Source organism: Chamaea fasciata, unplaced genomic scaffold, assembly GCF_029207755.1.
Source record: "Chamaea fasciata isolate MVZ Bird 193981 ecotype frontalis unplaced genomic scaffold, bChaFas1.0.hap1 SCAF_30, whole genome shotgun sequence".
Classification (NCBI taxonomy): Eukaryota; Metazoa; Chordata; class Aves; order Passeriformes; family Sylviidae; genus Chamaea; species Chamaea fasciata.
This window is the reverse complement of record NW_027094115.1, coordinates 2199131-2212228: the sequence shown is the minus strand read 5'-3', so window position 1 is coordinate 2212228 and position 13098 is coordinate 2199131. Positions and strand designations below refer to the sequence as shown.

At 56.4% G+C, this 13098-nt stretch overlaps 1 protein-coding gene across 2 annotated transcripts; it reads right to left on the bottom strand.

Annotated features, from left to right (window-relative positions):
- Positions 1-372: 372 nt before the first annotated feature.
- Positions 373-12900, bottom strand: RAB11FIP1 (RAB11 family interacting protein 1). Of its 2 annotated transcripts, XM_066206100.1 has the most exons (6): positions 12491-12900; positions 9048-9490; positions 8082-8874; positions 4980-7172; positions 3855-3960; positions 373-2974 (listed from the first exon to the last, which is right to left on the bottom strand). In XM_066206100.1, the coding sequence occupies exons 1-6, from the start codon at positions 12811-12813 to the stop codon at positions 2756-2758; spliced, it is 4077 nt and encodes a 1358-aa protein (XP_066062197.1). In that variant the 5' UTR covers positions 12814-12900; the 3' UTR covers positions 373-2755. The 2 variants fall into 2 exon arrangements, with proteins under 2 accessions (XP_066062197.1, XP_066062198.1); XM_066206101.1 differs by lacking the exon at positions 4980-7172.
- Between the last annotated feature and the right edge of the window lie 198 nt (positions 12901-13098).

The following is a 13098-nucleotide window of genomic DNA, read 5'->3' as shown; positions in this document are numbered from 1 at the left end:
GGGCCCGGCGGGGCGAGCGGGACCGGGCGGACAGCGCGTCCTCCTCGGGGCCTGTCGCTGCGGAGGGCCAGGGCGATAACCGCGCTCAGGAATCGGCCGCCAAGGCGGGCTGGAGGCGGAGCGGCCCCTGCTCCTCCTCGTCCTCCTCCTCCCATCACCGCCGCGCTCTGAGGCCGGCGTTGCCATCAGCGACCAGCGCCGCGGTCGCTGTCGGTGCTTCACAGAAACCGTCGGCTCTGCAGAGCCCGTCCAGCGGGTTTCCCCGGCCCGGGAGGGTGCACCGGGAAGTTCCCGCAGCTGGAGGAGGAGCGGAGCTGGGCACCAGGAGGGGAAAACTGCTCCTGCACAACAAAGACACGGTGACCGGATCACTGCGTTTAAGGTGTTTTTATTTTAGTGTTCCAGAAAACCAAAAGGGGTTTAAAAACAAACAGTACCCGGGCTAAAAGCAGAGAGTACAAACAGGGAACATGCATTCAGATCCTTCGGTTATAACACAAGATACTTGATTCTTAAGGCCCTTGAGGATGCGAAATGCCAGTCCCCTGGCACCACAGGAAGGCTTCAATGAGCACTGCCAGTGAAACGAGGGTTGGGTGATGCTTTTGGGGCTGAGGAAGTGAGGACTGGGACCCCCCGAGCCCCCCAGCGCTGCCTGGAACTGGCAATAAAAGGCTGCCAGGGGAGGCCATCCCAAGTTTTAAGGCTTCATCTCTGCTAAGAGCACGTATTATTTATTGCTTTGGTTCTGTGCAGGTCGTTATGCCCAGCGGAAAAAAAAAGAAGTTTAAAAACACAAGTTTATCAGTGAGGTACAGGATCCAGAGATCCACGAGGAGGAAACAAATCAATCCTTCATCTTCCTCACTCGAGAAGGCACAAGAGGCAGTTCCAGCAAGGCCAGGCAGCACCACTCAGGATTAAACCACCACCGAGGTCAGCTGCGTTTTGGACCCTTCACTCAGAGCAGAGGGGACAGGAGAAAGGAGAGAACGCCCTCACTGCTCAAAGAACACTAAAATGACATTAAAGTACCCCAAGTCTTGCAAGACTCTCAGCCCCTAAGGCTTGTTTGAGGTCAGGCTGTCCATGAACAGCTCTGCCAGTAAAGCTCCAGACTTTGGTAGCGGGAATAAACAGGAATAAAAATGTCATTAACAGCATTCTTTTGATTTTTCTAATCAATGTTTACATCTCCATGCAAATATATTAAACTGTCCTCGCTACAAAAATACAGTGTTTGAGATCTCCAGTAGCTTCCAGTGGTTTATGACAATTGCAAGCAGACTGCTCATAGGGTGAGAGTCCAGCCAGCTGCTCCAGTCCCTCCATAAAGTGCTTTGCTGTAGAAAAACTGAGTTAGAAGCTCACCCCTGGGCCAGGAGTGGCCCAATAATCCAACAATTTCCAAAGGTAGGAGTGTTTATTTCCATAGAATTAAGGCTGGAAAGCTTGAAGCTTTGGTCCTCACGAAGCTTTGGTCCTTTCCTTCCTGCTCTGTTGGTTTTCCAGCTTCCCTCTAAGCCTCTTCTGGACTCTCCCTACCCTGGTAAATCCCAGAGGTGCAAAAAGGCCTCTGCTTATTCTGATCTTTGACAAGAGCTCACCAAAGAAAAGCCCCACGTGGTTTCCAGAGGGGAAGCTGAGGTGGCTGCTCCCCAGCAATGAGCAGTTCCTGCTCTCTGGGAAGGGGAGAACATCCCCAGGACATCCCTGAGCCCACTGAGACACCCGGGAAGGTTTAGGGGGTCCAGCAAACCCGGCAGCCCCCAGCTGCAGCAGGCTTTCCTCCCACTGTGAGCAGCAAGGAACCCGAGCAGGGGGAGCCCCAGAGCTCCCTGCCCTCTCTGGAATGACAGAAAAAACCTTGCAAGGGCATTCAAGGCGAGCCCCAGCTCCAAAATCCAAAGTGTTTGTGTGCTCCTGAATGCAAAAAAGGGAAATGGTCACAGAACTCCCACAGGGCACAAGAGGTGAGCCCCAGCCCTGCTCCAGAGCACAGGGCAGAGCCAGGGGAGCCTCTGCCCCCTCTGAACAGCCTCCAGAGCAGGGAATTTAAAATTTTCTGATTTAAAACGTACCTTTGGCCCAAATTCATTGATGCCATTGCTATGGTAGAAACGTACCGTGAACCTCAATTTCTCCTACTCCACAGAACCTGCAGAGTTTCCCCTGCAGGACTCCTGGGAACGTCCACTTGATGAGATGAACTGAGATTTGGTCAGCTTAGTCAACTTTCAGACCATTAATTCCTTTTAAATTACAGCCCAGGTCTGAAGCTGGGACATCTTTGGACTTCTCCAGTGTAGTCAATTATTATTTTAAAAACAATCAAATCCTCAAGCTCTACTGTACAAGGATTTATATTGCACTACAACGTCAGAGGTGGAAAGAAAAGTAACTGATCTATCAAAGCTGCTACAAAACAAAACCACTTCAAGAAACCTTCCTAAAGGATCATCAGTGCTTTGCTGGGAAGCAAAACACATCAAAAACCCTCCTCCTTCCCATCGCAACCAGCCTTTGGATTAATGCCTGATCTTCCCAAATAATGGGAAGGAAACAAAAAAAAAAAAATAAATATGATAAGGTGACTTCATTACAACACCTGATGGAACTGTTAATCAACCCGAGAGTTGCTCAAGGCAGAAACAGGAAAAAGGTAATTTCGTGTGAGCAGCACAACCAGCACCACCTGCTCCAGCTCCTCACCCTCCTCTGGGAACTCGGTCCTTGTTCACCACCCCGAGACCCTTCACATCTTCCCAGCCTTTTTATTCCCCGACATGGAGACACGGAGGATGTTTGGGGTTTCCTCCATGACTCTGACCAGCAGGTTGTCGATGTAGTCCTCGAGCTCCCGCACCTGCAGGTCCTTCCTGGAAATGGCATCCTTCTGTTTCAGCACCAGCTGGATCAGCTCGTCGTGTGTCAGCTGGGCGTAGGCGTAGGCAGGGTCTGAGGGATCGTATTTCTGGGGAGGGAGGGCAGGGTCAGAGCGGGCACAGGACGTTCCAGACCAGCAGCGGAGCACACAGACCAGCACGGGGACAGCTGCTGCCTCAACAAACCCGGTCAAGCTTAAACCAGCTGCTCAAATGCAGACTGGTAGAGCCAAATTCAGGTCAAACAGAGAGGAACACCGACCCAGGCCTTTGCTGTTTCTTCCTATTTCTTTGGAAAGTCTGTTTTTAACCCTTGAGCAGCATGAGAGGTACTGGGGGGCTTCTGTGATTCCTCCAGCTCCCAGAACACTGCCCAGGCAGGGAGAGTGAGCACAACAGGCTCCTGTGGGGCATCACACACAGTTCAGGTGGAATCACAACTCCACAACACCCACTGGAGGTTTTCTATTCCCTTGAAACAGCAGCAGCATGTGAGTTTGAGTCACTCAGCTCACATCCTCTTCCCTCACACCAGGAGAAGGCACTGCTGTTATTTCAGTTCTAACCTCTCCATTTCCCCAAAAACCCCTGACAGACAATGAGGGGAGCCGTGGTTTTCCCTGCTGAGCCAGGGATGCCCCCAGCCCTTTGGATCAGCGTGGCAGGCGAGCTCTGCCTCCAGCCTGGAGGTCTCTTTCGAGGCCTCATTATGCTGAAAGCTCCTCTCAATCCCAGTGCTGGTCCCAACTGCACAACTGTGCTCCAAGGAAGGGGCTGTGCCTGAGAACCTCCACAAAACACGAGCCCCAGCTCTATTACAGAGCAGCCTGCAAGAAAATCAGCATTTAAGGACTGTTCCCACGCTTGGGGGCTGGCCACAAGGAGCTTCATGGCCCAACTATCTGGAGTACACAAACCCTTCAATTAAATCAAGGCTTGGGCAATGAAAAGTGCCACTTCCCTCCGTACCTTCACACTCATTTCCAGCAGCTTCTCATTCATGGTGCTGATGACATTCAGGTTCTTGCTCTGAGGCTTGTTTGCCATGGCATTCATTGGCTTCACAGGATGGAGTCTGCAACAGGAAGAAAAAGGCTCCCGTTGTTTAGGCAGAACATGGAACAGCAGCGTGACACAGATCCTTAGACTAAGAACAAATACAGCAAGACTGGGGCTGATTCCCTCTCTGCTCTATCTCCTGAGAGAAAAGAGATCCAGCTTCAGGAAGACAAGGTGCTTCTGAGCCACAGGGGGTTTGTAAGTATTTTCCAGCTCTCTACTATCTTTATTGACCTAAGGGATTGGAGATAAAGCAGCAGCAGGAAGGGAAACACATCCTGTGTGTGTCATGGAAGAAAAGCCAGGTCAGGCTACGCGAGGAGACAGAACACAGGGCAGCGACTCCGATCCCTCAGGGTCTGGTATTTCAGCCTGACTTTCCTGATCAGAACATACTTGTGATCTAACCACCCATCAAATAGTTCTGCTGTCCTGGGACAAGTGTCAGGCCTTGTCCAGTCTGAACTGACACCACAGGCTGTGAGGAAGTGCTGTCATAGTCTGCCTGAGCAGGACTTACACCACCCATTTTAACACAGGAAGGAAATCTTCCTTCTGTTTCAGCAAACGCTGGCCCAGAGGCGTCCTGGAGCCCAGGCAGAGCTCCGCAGGTGAAGTCTCCAGGGCTGACAGGTCTCCCACAGCAGGAGCTGCATTGGTTGTGGTGATCTCTGAGCATCCCCGTTGATCAGCTCAGCCCCAGGAAATGGAGCATCCCCGTTGATCAGCTCAGCCCCAGGCCACTCTGCCAGTGCGATGGAACGACTCCACTCCACCTGCACTTTCCCTAAGAGCTCCCCAAAGAGCAGCTGCTCCCCTGGGCACTCTGAGGAGCTGCACAGATCCTCCTGGAGCCAGCAGCAACCCCGCACTGGGTGCCAGCACCCAAGCCCTGACAAATCCAGGCCCCAGAGAAGTCAGGGCTGTCCGGTCCTGGTCAGACCCAGCGGCTGGAGGGGCAGATGTGCACCTGGAGAGCAAAGCAAAGCTCACACCTGCACAGAGGTACCTGCTGTGACCCCCACGTGGTCTCACCTGTGCTTGGGAGACACGGTTTCACCACCCCGTGGGGTTTGGTTAGGGAACGTTTCAGAGGGTGAAACCCGTGCCTGGAGAAGTTTCTTCTTGCCCGAATTTCCCGCTTTATCTGCGAAGCCCTCGGCTGCTGGCTTTTTCGGAGACTCTGCTCTACGACTTGGGGTGTCAGAGAGAAGGGAACGAGAGGAAGAGGAGGGCTGGCAAGGACTTGACAGGGAGGAAGAGAAAGCAGAAGGCTCAGGGAAGTCACACTCTGCATGCTCCTCAACACCCGCACTCCTTTCCAGCTCCTGTTTCTCACAGTGACTGTCACACTCCCTGGGATGAGACGCCATTCCTGAGCCAGCTCCCTGGACACAGACCCTGGGAGCAGACAGCACAGCCAAACCCCCTGGCCCAGCAGCTCCAGGAACAGCTCCTCCTCCTCCCGGGGCAGCCAGGACCGCAGCAGAGCTGTCAGAGAGCTCTCTCTGCCCTCCATGCAAAGGTGTCAAACCTCGGGGCTGCTCTCCAGTCCCTACACCACCGTTGTCCCCTGCAGTGACCCCAGAGCTCTCCTGACAGTCCCCCAGCAGCTCATCATCAGAGCCTCCCTCCGGGATCACGGGAAGACTGGCCAGTGCCGAGCCCCGGTCTCCGGGAACAGGAAGGGCAGATCTGACATTTGTGAGACTGGCAGAGAAACCAACACCACCTCCCTCTCCTAAAGGCCTGCCACTGCTGTCCCCTCTGCGTGCCACTGCGGGGGTGACAGTGTCCAAGGAGCCACCTTGAGGGAGGCACCCCCGAGCAGCTGAGGCTGCAGCACCGGGGAACAGGAGCCCCGGCGTGGATTTCACACCATCACCTGAAGCAGGAACATCAGCCTGGGAGGTCGGTGGGGGTTTCCTCAGCAGCACAGCCAGGCGTGGGGCTGGCTTTGGGGGCACAAGGGTGTCACTGCCAGCCCTCCCCGGATCCCCCTCCTGAGGGGACACCGTGCAGGCTCTCGGGGCTGGCTGGACTTGAGGAAGTGGCTCGTTTCCAGCAGGTGGAGGTGCCCGGGGCTCCAGTGTGGGCACACATCCTGCCCGCTGCTGTCCACCCCGGGGCTCCTGCTCCTCCCTGAGCTCACTCCTGGGGGACGGCACCTGCTCAGCCTCTGGCACAGGGCTGTTCCTGGGCTTGGAGAGAGACACCAAACCTTTGTCACCCCCTGTGCAGGGCTCAGTGCTGACACCAGTGACCTCCACAGCTGTTCCCTCACTGTTCCAGGTGGGATGTGTGCTGTCCCCAGAGAGCTCTGTCGATGGGTCACCCCCAAACCCTGCTCGCTCCCCTGAAGCCATCCTTAACCTTCCACTGGAATCCAGGTGCTGCCCTCCACCTTCCTGCCCACCCAAACCCGCATCACCTGATAGAGCACCCTGCCATCCCCCAAGGACAGAGGACACAGATTTCCCATTGCCTGGCTTGCTGCTTTCCAGAGACTCCTCGGGCTGGAGCAGGGCAGAATCACAGCGCAGCCCTGGAGCCAGCCCAGGGGGGTCAGACAAGGGCCCAGGAGGGCCTGGCACAGCTGTGACATCACCGGTTAAAGCCACACCCACAGGGCCCCCTGAAGCACCAGGAGCAGGGTGTCCTGCAGAGGAACAGCCCTCACCACCAGGAAGGCAGGAAGGGGAACAACCAGCGACAGCCTGGGAACAACCTGGCACTGCCTGTCCCCCAGGCTTGGACACAAAGGGATTGTTGTCATTGAAACGACAGCCAGAGGGGACAGGAGGAGTGGGTGGGCCAGGGAGACCCCGGGAAGCCTCTGTGCAAGAGCGCCCAGGACCCTGCCCCCAGCCAGCAGCAAAAGGATTATTGCCCCTGGCAGAGACCTGCCCAGGAAGAGGCGCTTTGGGGTGTTGGGATGAAGGGAAAGGGGCGATGCTGTCGGGATCCAGGGCTCGGGACACCCTGTCCCACTCAGGGGTAAAGGGGTTCCTGTCATTCCGAAGCTCTGCAGCAAACGCAGGAGAAGTGAGAGAGGCAGGAGAAGTAGGGATGTTTTCAGAGTGTGGCACCTGGACTGCCTGCCCCTCTTTAGAAATGAAAGGATTATTTGCACTGCTGATACGGTGCACAGAGAGAAAAGCAGGGAGGGGGACAGATGCAAGAGTAGGAAGCGTGGCTTTGGGTTCCTCCTCTGGAGACAGGCCCAGTCTGTAAAAAGGGACAAAAAACTCGCATGTCACTTGCGGATGCAACACGAGGCAGGAACAGACAAGCTTCAGCACCAGCCTCCATCAGCTCTGCCACTGGAGATGAGCTACACTTTAAAGAGACCTCAGAGAGGACCCCTTGTCTGTGCAAGACTTTATTTCCTTAGCTGCACCTTTACCAAGCACTGGGCTTGCGTCAGAACTCCTCTGCTGCAGAGCTTGTTTTCGCTGCTTTAAGCACTGTCTCTCTGCACCCCAAGCAGGTTTATTAGTAAGTAAAACACTGCACAGGCAAGAAACTTAAACTTGAGAAGCACTGAAAATGAGGAATTAGGGACGCACACAGGACAGCCTTATTAGTAGGGCACACCTATATACATACATACATATATATATAAAAACCCCAAAGACAATTTATATATGTACGTGTATGAAGGACAAGGGAGCAGAATTTCCGAAAAAGCCTCGTGTGCAAATCCACACAAAATCCCTCTGTGCACCATGCCAAAAGCAGAAGGGCCCCAAGGCCACCCTTTGGAAGACCACAGCCAAGTAGGGAAGAGGAAAGCAGAGACGTTAGAAGGGGCATTTCAGACCCTGGGGAGGCTGCAGCCACACAGCTCAGACAGAGTTAGTTTGTGCAAGAGATCCAGCAGGAAAAGTCACCCCGTCAGTACCTGCACAGGTGCTTGCACTAGAGAACCACTATTTCAGCATCACTCACAAGGAGCATCCCTACATCCATCCTTCCTTCACACTAAGGAAGAACTTGGGAGTTGTTATTTGCTATTAAAAACCTCACACCAGCGTCAAACCCATAGGCTTGCAGAGCAGCACCTGAGCCCAGGTGCGGCAGGACACAGCCTGCTGCCACCTGCCTGTCCCAGCTCTGCCAGCAGCTGGGGCTCACCTGGGTTTCACAGCTTTGGTCTTGGCTGGTGCAGCTTTCTCGGGTTTCTGTTCCTCCTCCCGGGGGCTGAGCAGCTGCTGGTTTGTGACAGTCTCCTCCACACGGTGAGCGTCTCCTGAGGGGCTCCCTCTGCCCAAATCCCCTGGGACTTCAGGGCTCTTGGCCACCTCTTCACTCCTCTCTTCTGGAATTGTGTTTTCCTCACTCTGCAGGGGCCTGTCAGGAATAACCTCAGCATCGCTGGTCTTTACCGTTTCCTTCTTCCCAGTGACCAGGGAGAGCAAGGCAGACTTTTTGTGGTCTGGTTTTTTGGTCTCTCTGACAGCCTCAGTGGTTGGTGGAACGCTGGTGTCCAGGCTCTCCTCGCTGCTGAGCAGTTTGTACGATGGCAAAGTCATGGATTTGAAGGTCTCCAAGGATGTGGACCCAGAGAAAGCCTGAGCAGGAGAGGTTCTTCCCATCTCCTCGGGTGATTTAGTGGACCTGGAGGACAGGTTCTCCTCTGAAGCAAAGTGCTGCTTCCTTCTGAGGTTGTGAGGAGAGGGGGAGGAGGCTGGAGTCTTGTCCTTCGTCATGGTCTCTTCCATATAAACGTGACTGCCATTGATGCACAGACTAGACTTGGAGACGGGATCGCTCTTGGATTTAAGGCCGCTGAACAGAGAGAGCCCATCTTTTCTGGTGTGGCTGGTGGTGCCTTGGGCTGGCTGCCTACTGTCCAAAAAGGCTGGTTTACGAGATTTAAACAGAGGAGAAGGAGCTGGCTTCTCTTCCAGCGCATTTTCAAAGGATCCTGGAAAAGAAAAAGGAGAAATTCAAGATGCAAGAACAACCTTTTCTCTGACACTACTGACAGCCTCAGGGCCAGCAGGGACTTCCTATGGATCTGTTCAGAAAGAAAAACTTAACCAGCACTGTGAAAAGCCTAAAGAGCCCTTTGGAGGAAGGTTTTGTGCCAGTACTCACGTTCTGAGGCAGGAGAGGTCTCAGAATCCTCCTCATCCCACTGCGGCTGGAAGTCGCTGGGCCGCAGCCGCACCCTGGGGGTGAGGGGCTGCTGAGTGGGCAGCACTGACATGGACTGGGACAGGGATGTCTTCTGCAGCCCAGGCTTGGAGAACAGCGCTTTGAACTTGGATTTCTTCTTCTCCTTCTCCACTGCCTCGTCCTCGCTGTCCGCAGGGGAGTGGGATGTGCTGGGGACGATGGCCGACGCCGTGTCCGAGATCCCGCTGCTCCTCTTGCCCTTGAGCTTGTCCTTGAGCTTCCCAAAGGGGGAGCGGGGCTTGTCCTTCATGGACAGGTCGAACATGCTGGCTGTCATGTTGCTCCTCATGAACTGGATATCCACCTCGATCTCCCCCCTCTCTTTTTCCTTCTTCCCGGGTTTGGAGTGAAGCTTGTACCACCTGCAGCAACGAGGGGACTTCTTTAGCCACCAGTAATTGAGAACACAGAGGGTGCTTATGGCCGAAAAATCAAATCAGCCCACAGTGTAGGAAAAGAAAGCCTTTAATCTTATGGTGACGTCACGGTCACAGCCCCAGGTGCCAAGGAAAACATTCCTTATCGTGAACAGAAAGTTTTTAGTGAGGTTTGGTTTAAAGCCCAGATCAGGAAGGGTTAAAAAAAAAAGAGGAGAAAAACAGAAACACAACATGGAATTCCTGTATTTCAGCTCAGCCACTCTCCTCTGCCCTTTCATCTCCCCTCCTGACACTGGCAGGGGCCAGGGCTTTGAAGTGGAGCAGAGCAGCAGCCTCAGAGCTGCACAAGCGTCCCACGCCCTCATACCTCTCATTCCAGCTCCTTAATGCCTCTTAAGCCAAGGAAGCCCTAATCAACACCAGAGAGCCAACCCCAGCCTCACAGACCTCGGGGGATTTCCACTGCCCGGCCCAGGCCCAGGACTGGCACCAGGAAGGGCATTGCTCACACGGAGCCCTCTCCCTCCCCAAACACTGAGCTCTGTGGGGAGTGCCCAGGGCACCCCAAACCACAGCCCCGCCACCCACGCGCCCTCAGTGACACCCAAACCACACGTGAGCCGGCAAGGAGCATCATCAGCACTGCACACCAGCGTGGTTTTGTTTGTTGAGGGAACCACAGAATTCCCGATGCCACATAACCCATAGGAAAGGCTCCCTGGAAAGTGCTTTGTTTCTTCCTCCTCGCCAGCTGGAATGGGAAAATAAAGGCAGCAAACAGAGCATGCAAATGTGCCCCGCCGTCAAATTTGCACTTCAACCTCCAAAGGTATGCTGGAAGCAACAAAAGAGAAAAAAAAGGTGATTTGCTCCAGAGAAAATTCAAAACTAACGGGATAACGGAAGGAGATGGATTCAGAATCTGCTACAGACACTTGAGAGGGAAATGCAGAGGAAATTCTTCCCTGTGAGGGTGGTGAGGCCTGATGATGGAGAAGCAGTGTCAGTCCTGTCCCTCAAAGTGTTCAGGGCCAGGAATGGAGCAATGGACCGTGGATGGTGTCCCTGCCCAGGGCAGGGGGTGGAACAAGACAGGCTTTAAGGTCCGTTCTGAGATTCTGGGACTCTAAATAAACACCTGAGCTACAATCAGACGCTCCAGCCTGTCGTTAGAAGACACCCAGGGAAGGGGATTTATCAGGAGGCTTTGCCCAGTCCCTGAAGCTGCAGCAGCCTGGGAATCACAAGCCCTTTGCCCTTAACACGAGCCAGCACTGGGCACTTTTGTTCCCAGCCCGTGATTTCCAGGAGCATCCTGTGCTCACAGGGCTGCGGTGCCACAATTGATCCCTGTGTCCCGGGAGCCGGGGACAAACCCGTGTTCAGCAAAGGCAGCCCAGCCCCAGCTGAAAGCAGCACCCCTGGGAGTGGCTGGAAGGAAATCATGGACTTACAACCCCCAAACCACAAAAAAAAAAATCTCATTAATGGCATTTATCGTGTTAGCGAGCACCTGTCAGTCAACGTGCATCCATTTTCCTAATAAAACTAATCCTTTGTGGCTACACATCACCACGGCAGCAGGAACAAAACAGGCTTCAAACGGGAAACGGAGGGCTGGAAACAACCGAAAACATGAGGAATTTCCCCAGGAGTACCAAAGCCGCATTTCCATTTTTTCTCCCCCTCAGTTTCCCTTTGCCCAGACACAAAGGAAGGCGCCCGAGGCACCGGCCCGGAGCTCTGCTGACCAAGGGGCCCCGCAGTGTAAACACAGCAGAGTCTGACACAGCCTTAATGAACCCAGGGCCTAATTAAGGCCTGCCGAGGGGACGGCTCCACGGCGGGGCTCAGGTGAGGCCGGGGAGGAAGGTGAGTCAGAGGCACATTACAAGGCTGCTGACTCCCAGTAAAACCCTCCCGGGATCCGCCCCTGGGTTTCGCCGGCCCGTGTTTGTGTTCAAAGCAGCGAGCGTGACACAGAGCAGGGCAGGAACGGCTCCGAGTCCTGCTGACAGCAGCGGGGTCGGTGCTGGAACGTGGAATTGTCCACCCTGACACGCGTTAAGTGTTCGTTAGGAAAAATAAATGAGCGGCTGCCGCAGCCCGCGCTCGTTCCCTGCTGGAAGGAGGCTGGCAGCGCTCCCAGGACATCAGGTTTCGGGGCTCAGGCTGGCTGTTTCCTCTGCACAGTGTCAGCACTCGCACGGTTTAAAAACCAAACCTGGGACCAGGCAGGACCGGCTGGAAAAGCTTTTCCTGGGCCAGCCTCTCCCAGGGGAAGGCACTCCCCAGTTATGGGGGCTCAGCCCCAGCGGGAGGGACCTGCTCCGAGGGGTCACCCCATGGCACTCATGGGGCGTCGGGGGTCCCTGTGGGGAACGAGAGTGTCCCCCCCCCGGGGCACAGGGTGACCCCCAGTCCGCGGGACACGCCGATTCCCACGGGGGCACAGGGGTCCCAGATCCACACGTGCCTGAGGTGCACAGAGGTTTCCACGAGGAACGGGGACATCCCGTGGGGAGCTGGGGTTCCTCTGCCCTCCAGCCCCCCGAGGAGCACACAGGCACCCCTCAGCCACCCCTCAGCCTCCCCCCAGCCCCCGCGGGGCACAGAGACCCCCCAAAACCTCCTCAGGTCCCCTCCAAACCTGTCCCCAGCCCCCGTGGGGCACAGAGACCCCCCCAAAACCTCCTCAGGTCCCCTCCAAACCTGTCCCCGGCCCCCGCGGGGCACAGAGATCCCCCAAAACCTCCTCAGGTCCCCTCCAAACCTGTCCCCAGCCCCCGCGGGGCACAGAGATCCCCCAAAACCTCCTCAGGTCCCCTCCAAACCTGTCCCCGGCCCCCGCGGATCACAGAGACCCCCAGAACGTCCTCCGCAGCCTCCCTAGGACCCGCAGGGGCCACTCCATCCTTCTCCCCAGCTCCGGCGGGACACAGGACCCGCGTCATCCCCGTGGCCGAGGCCCCCCGGTCGCACCTCGTGTGCCGCCGGCCGCCGTCGTCCCTCAGCGCGGCCAGCTCCAGCTCGGCGCGGCCCAGGAACTTGTCGGCGCCGGCCAGGGCCCGGTGCAGCACGGTGAGGCGCAGCGCGGCGGGCCGCGCCGGCAGCTCGAAGGTGGCCTCCTCCCGCCACAGCGGCTCCCCCCGGCACCGCTCGGCCACCGACGTGCGGAACTTGTCGCGGCCCAGCGCCATCACCGCGTACGCGTCGCTGCCGCCCGCCGCCGCCTTGGCGCGCAGCCCCCGCGCCCGCAGCACCGTCACCCGCACGTGGGTGGGCGCCCAGCCCGCGGCCGCCATGGCAGCACCGGCACCGGCACCGGCGGGGCCGGGAACGCGGCGGGGACGGGCCGGGAACGGGCCGGGAACGGCGGCGGCGGCGGCCGCTGAGCGCCGCCCCGCCCCTCTCGCGAGAGCGCGGGGAGGGCGGGGACTGAGAGGGGCGGGGCCTGCGGTGGACAGGTGAGGACAGGTGTGCACAGGTGAGCGTGCGCAGGTGTGCACAGGTGTACATGTGTGTATGCACGGGTGTGGACAGGTATGAACATGTGTGTATGCGCGGGTGGGCACAAGTGTACACGTGTG

Coding starts and splice junctions, on each gene's coding strand:
- RAB11FIP1 (XM_066206100.1), bottom strand. CDS start 12,813: ATGGCGGCCGCGGGCTGGGCGCCCACCCACGTGCGGGTGACGGTGCTG. Junction 9,491..12,490: donor GGCGGCCGGCGGCACACGAG/GTGCGACCGGGG, acceptor TCGTTGCTGCAG/GTGGTACAAGCTTCACTCCA. Junction 2,975..3,854: donor TGCTGGAAATGAGTGTGAAG/GTACGGAGGGAA, acceptor CTCCCTCCCCAG/AAATACGATCCCTCAGACCC.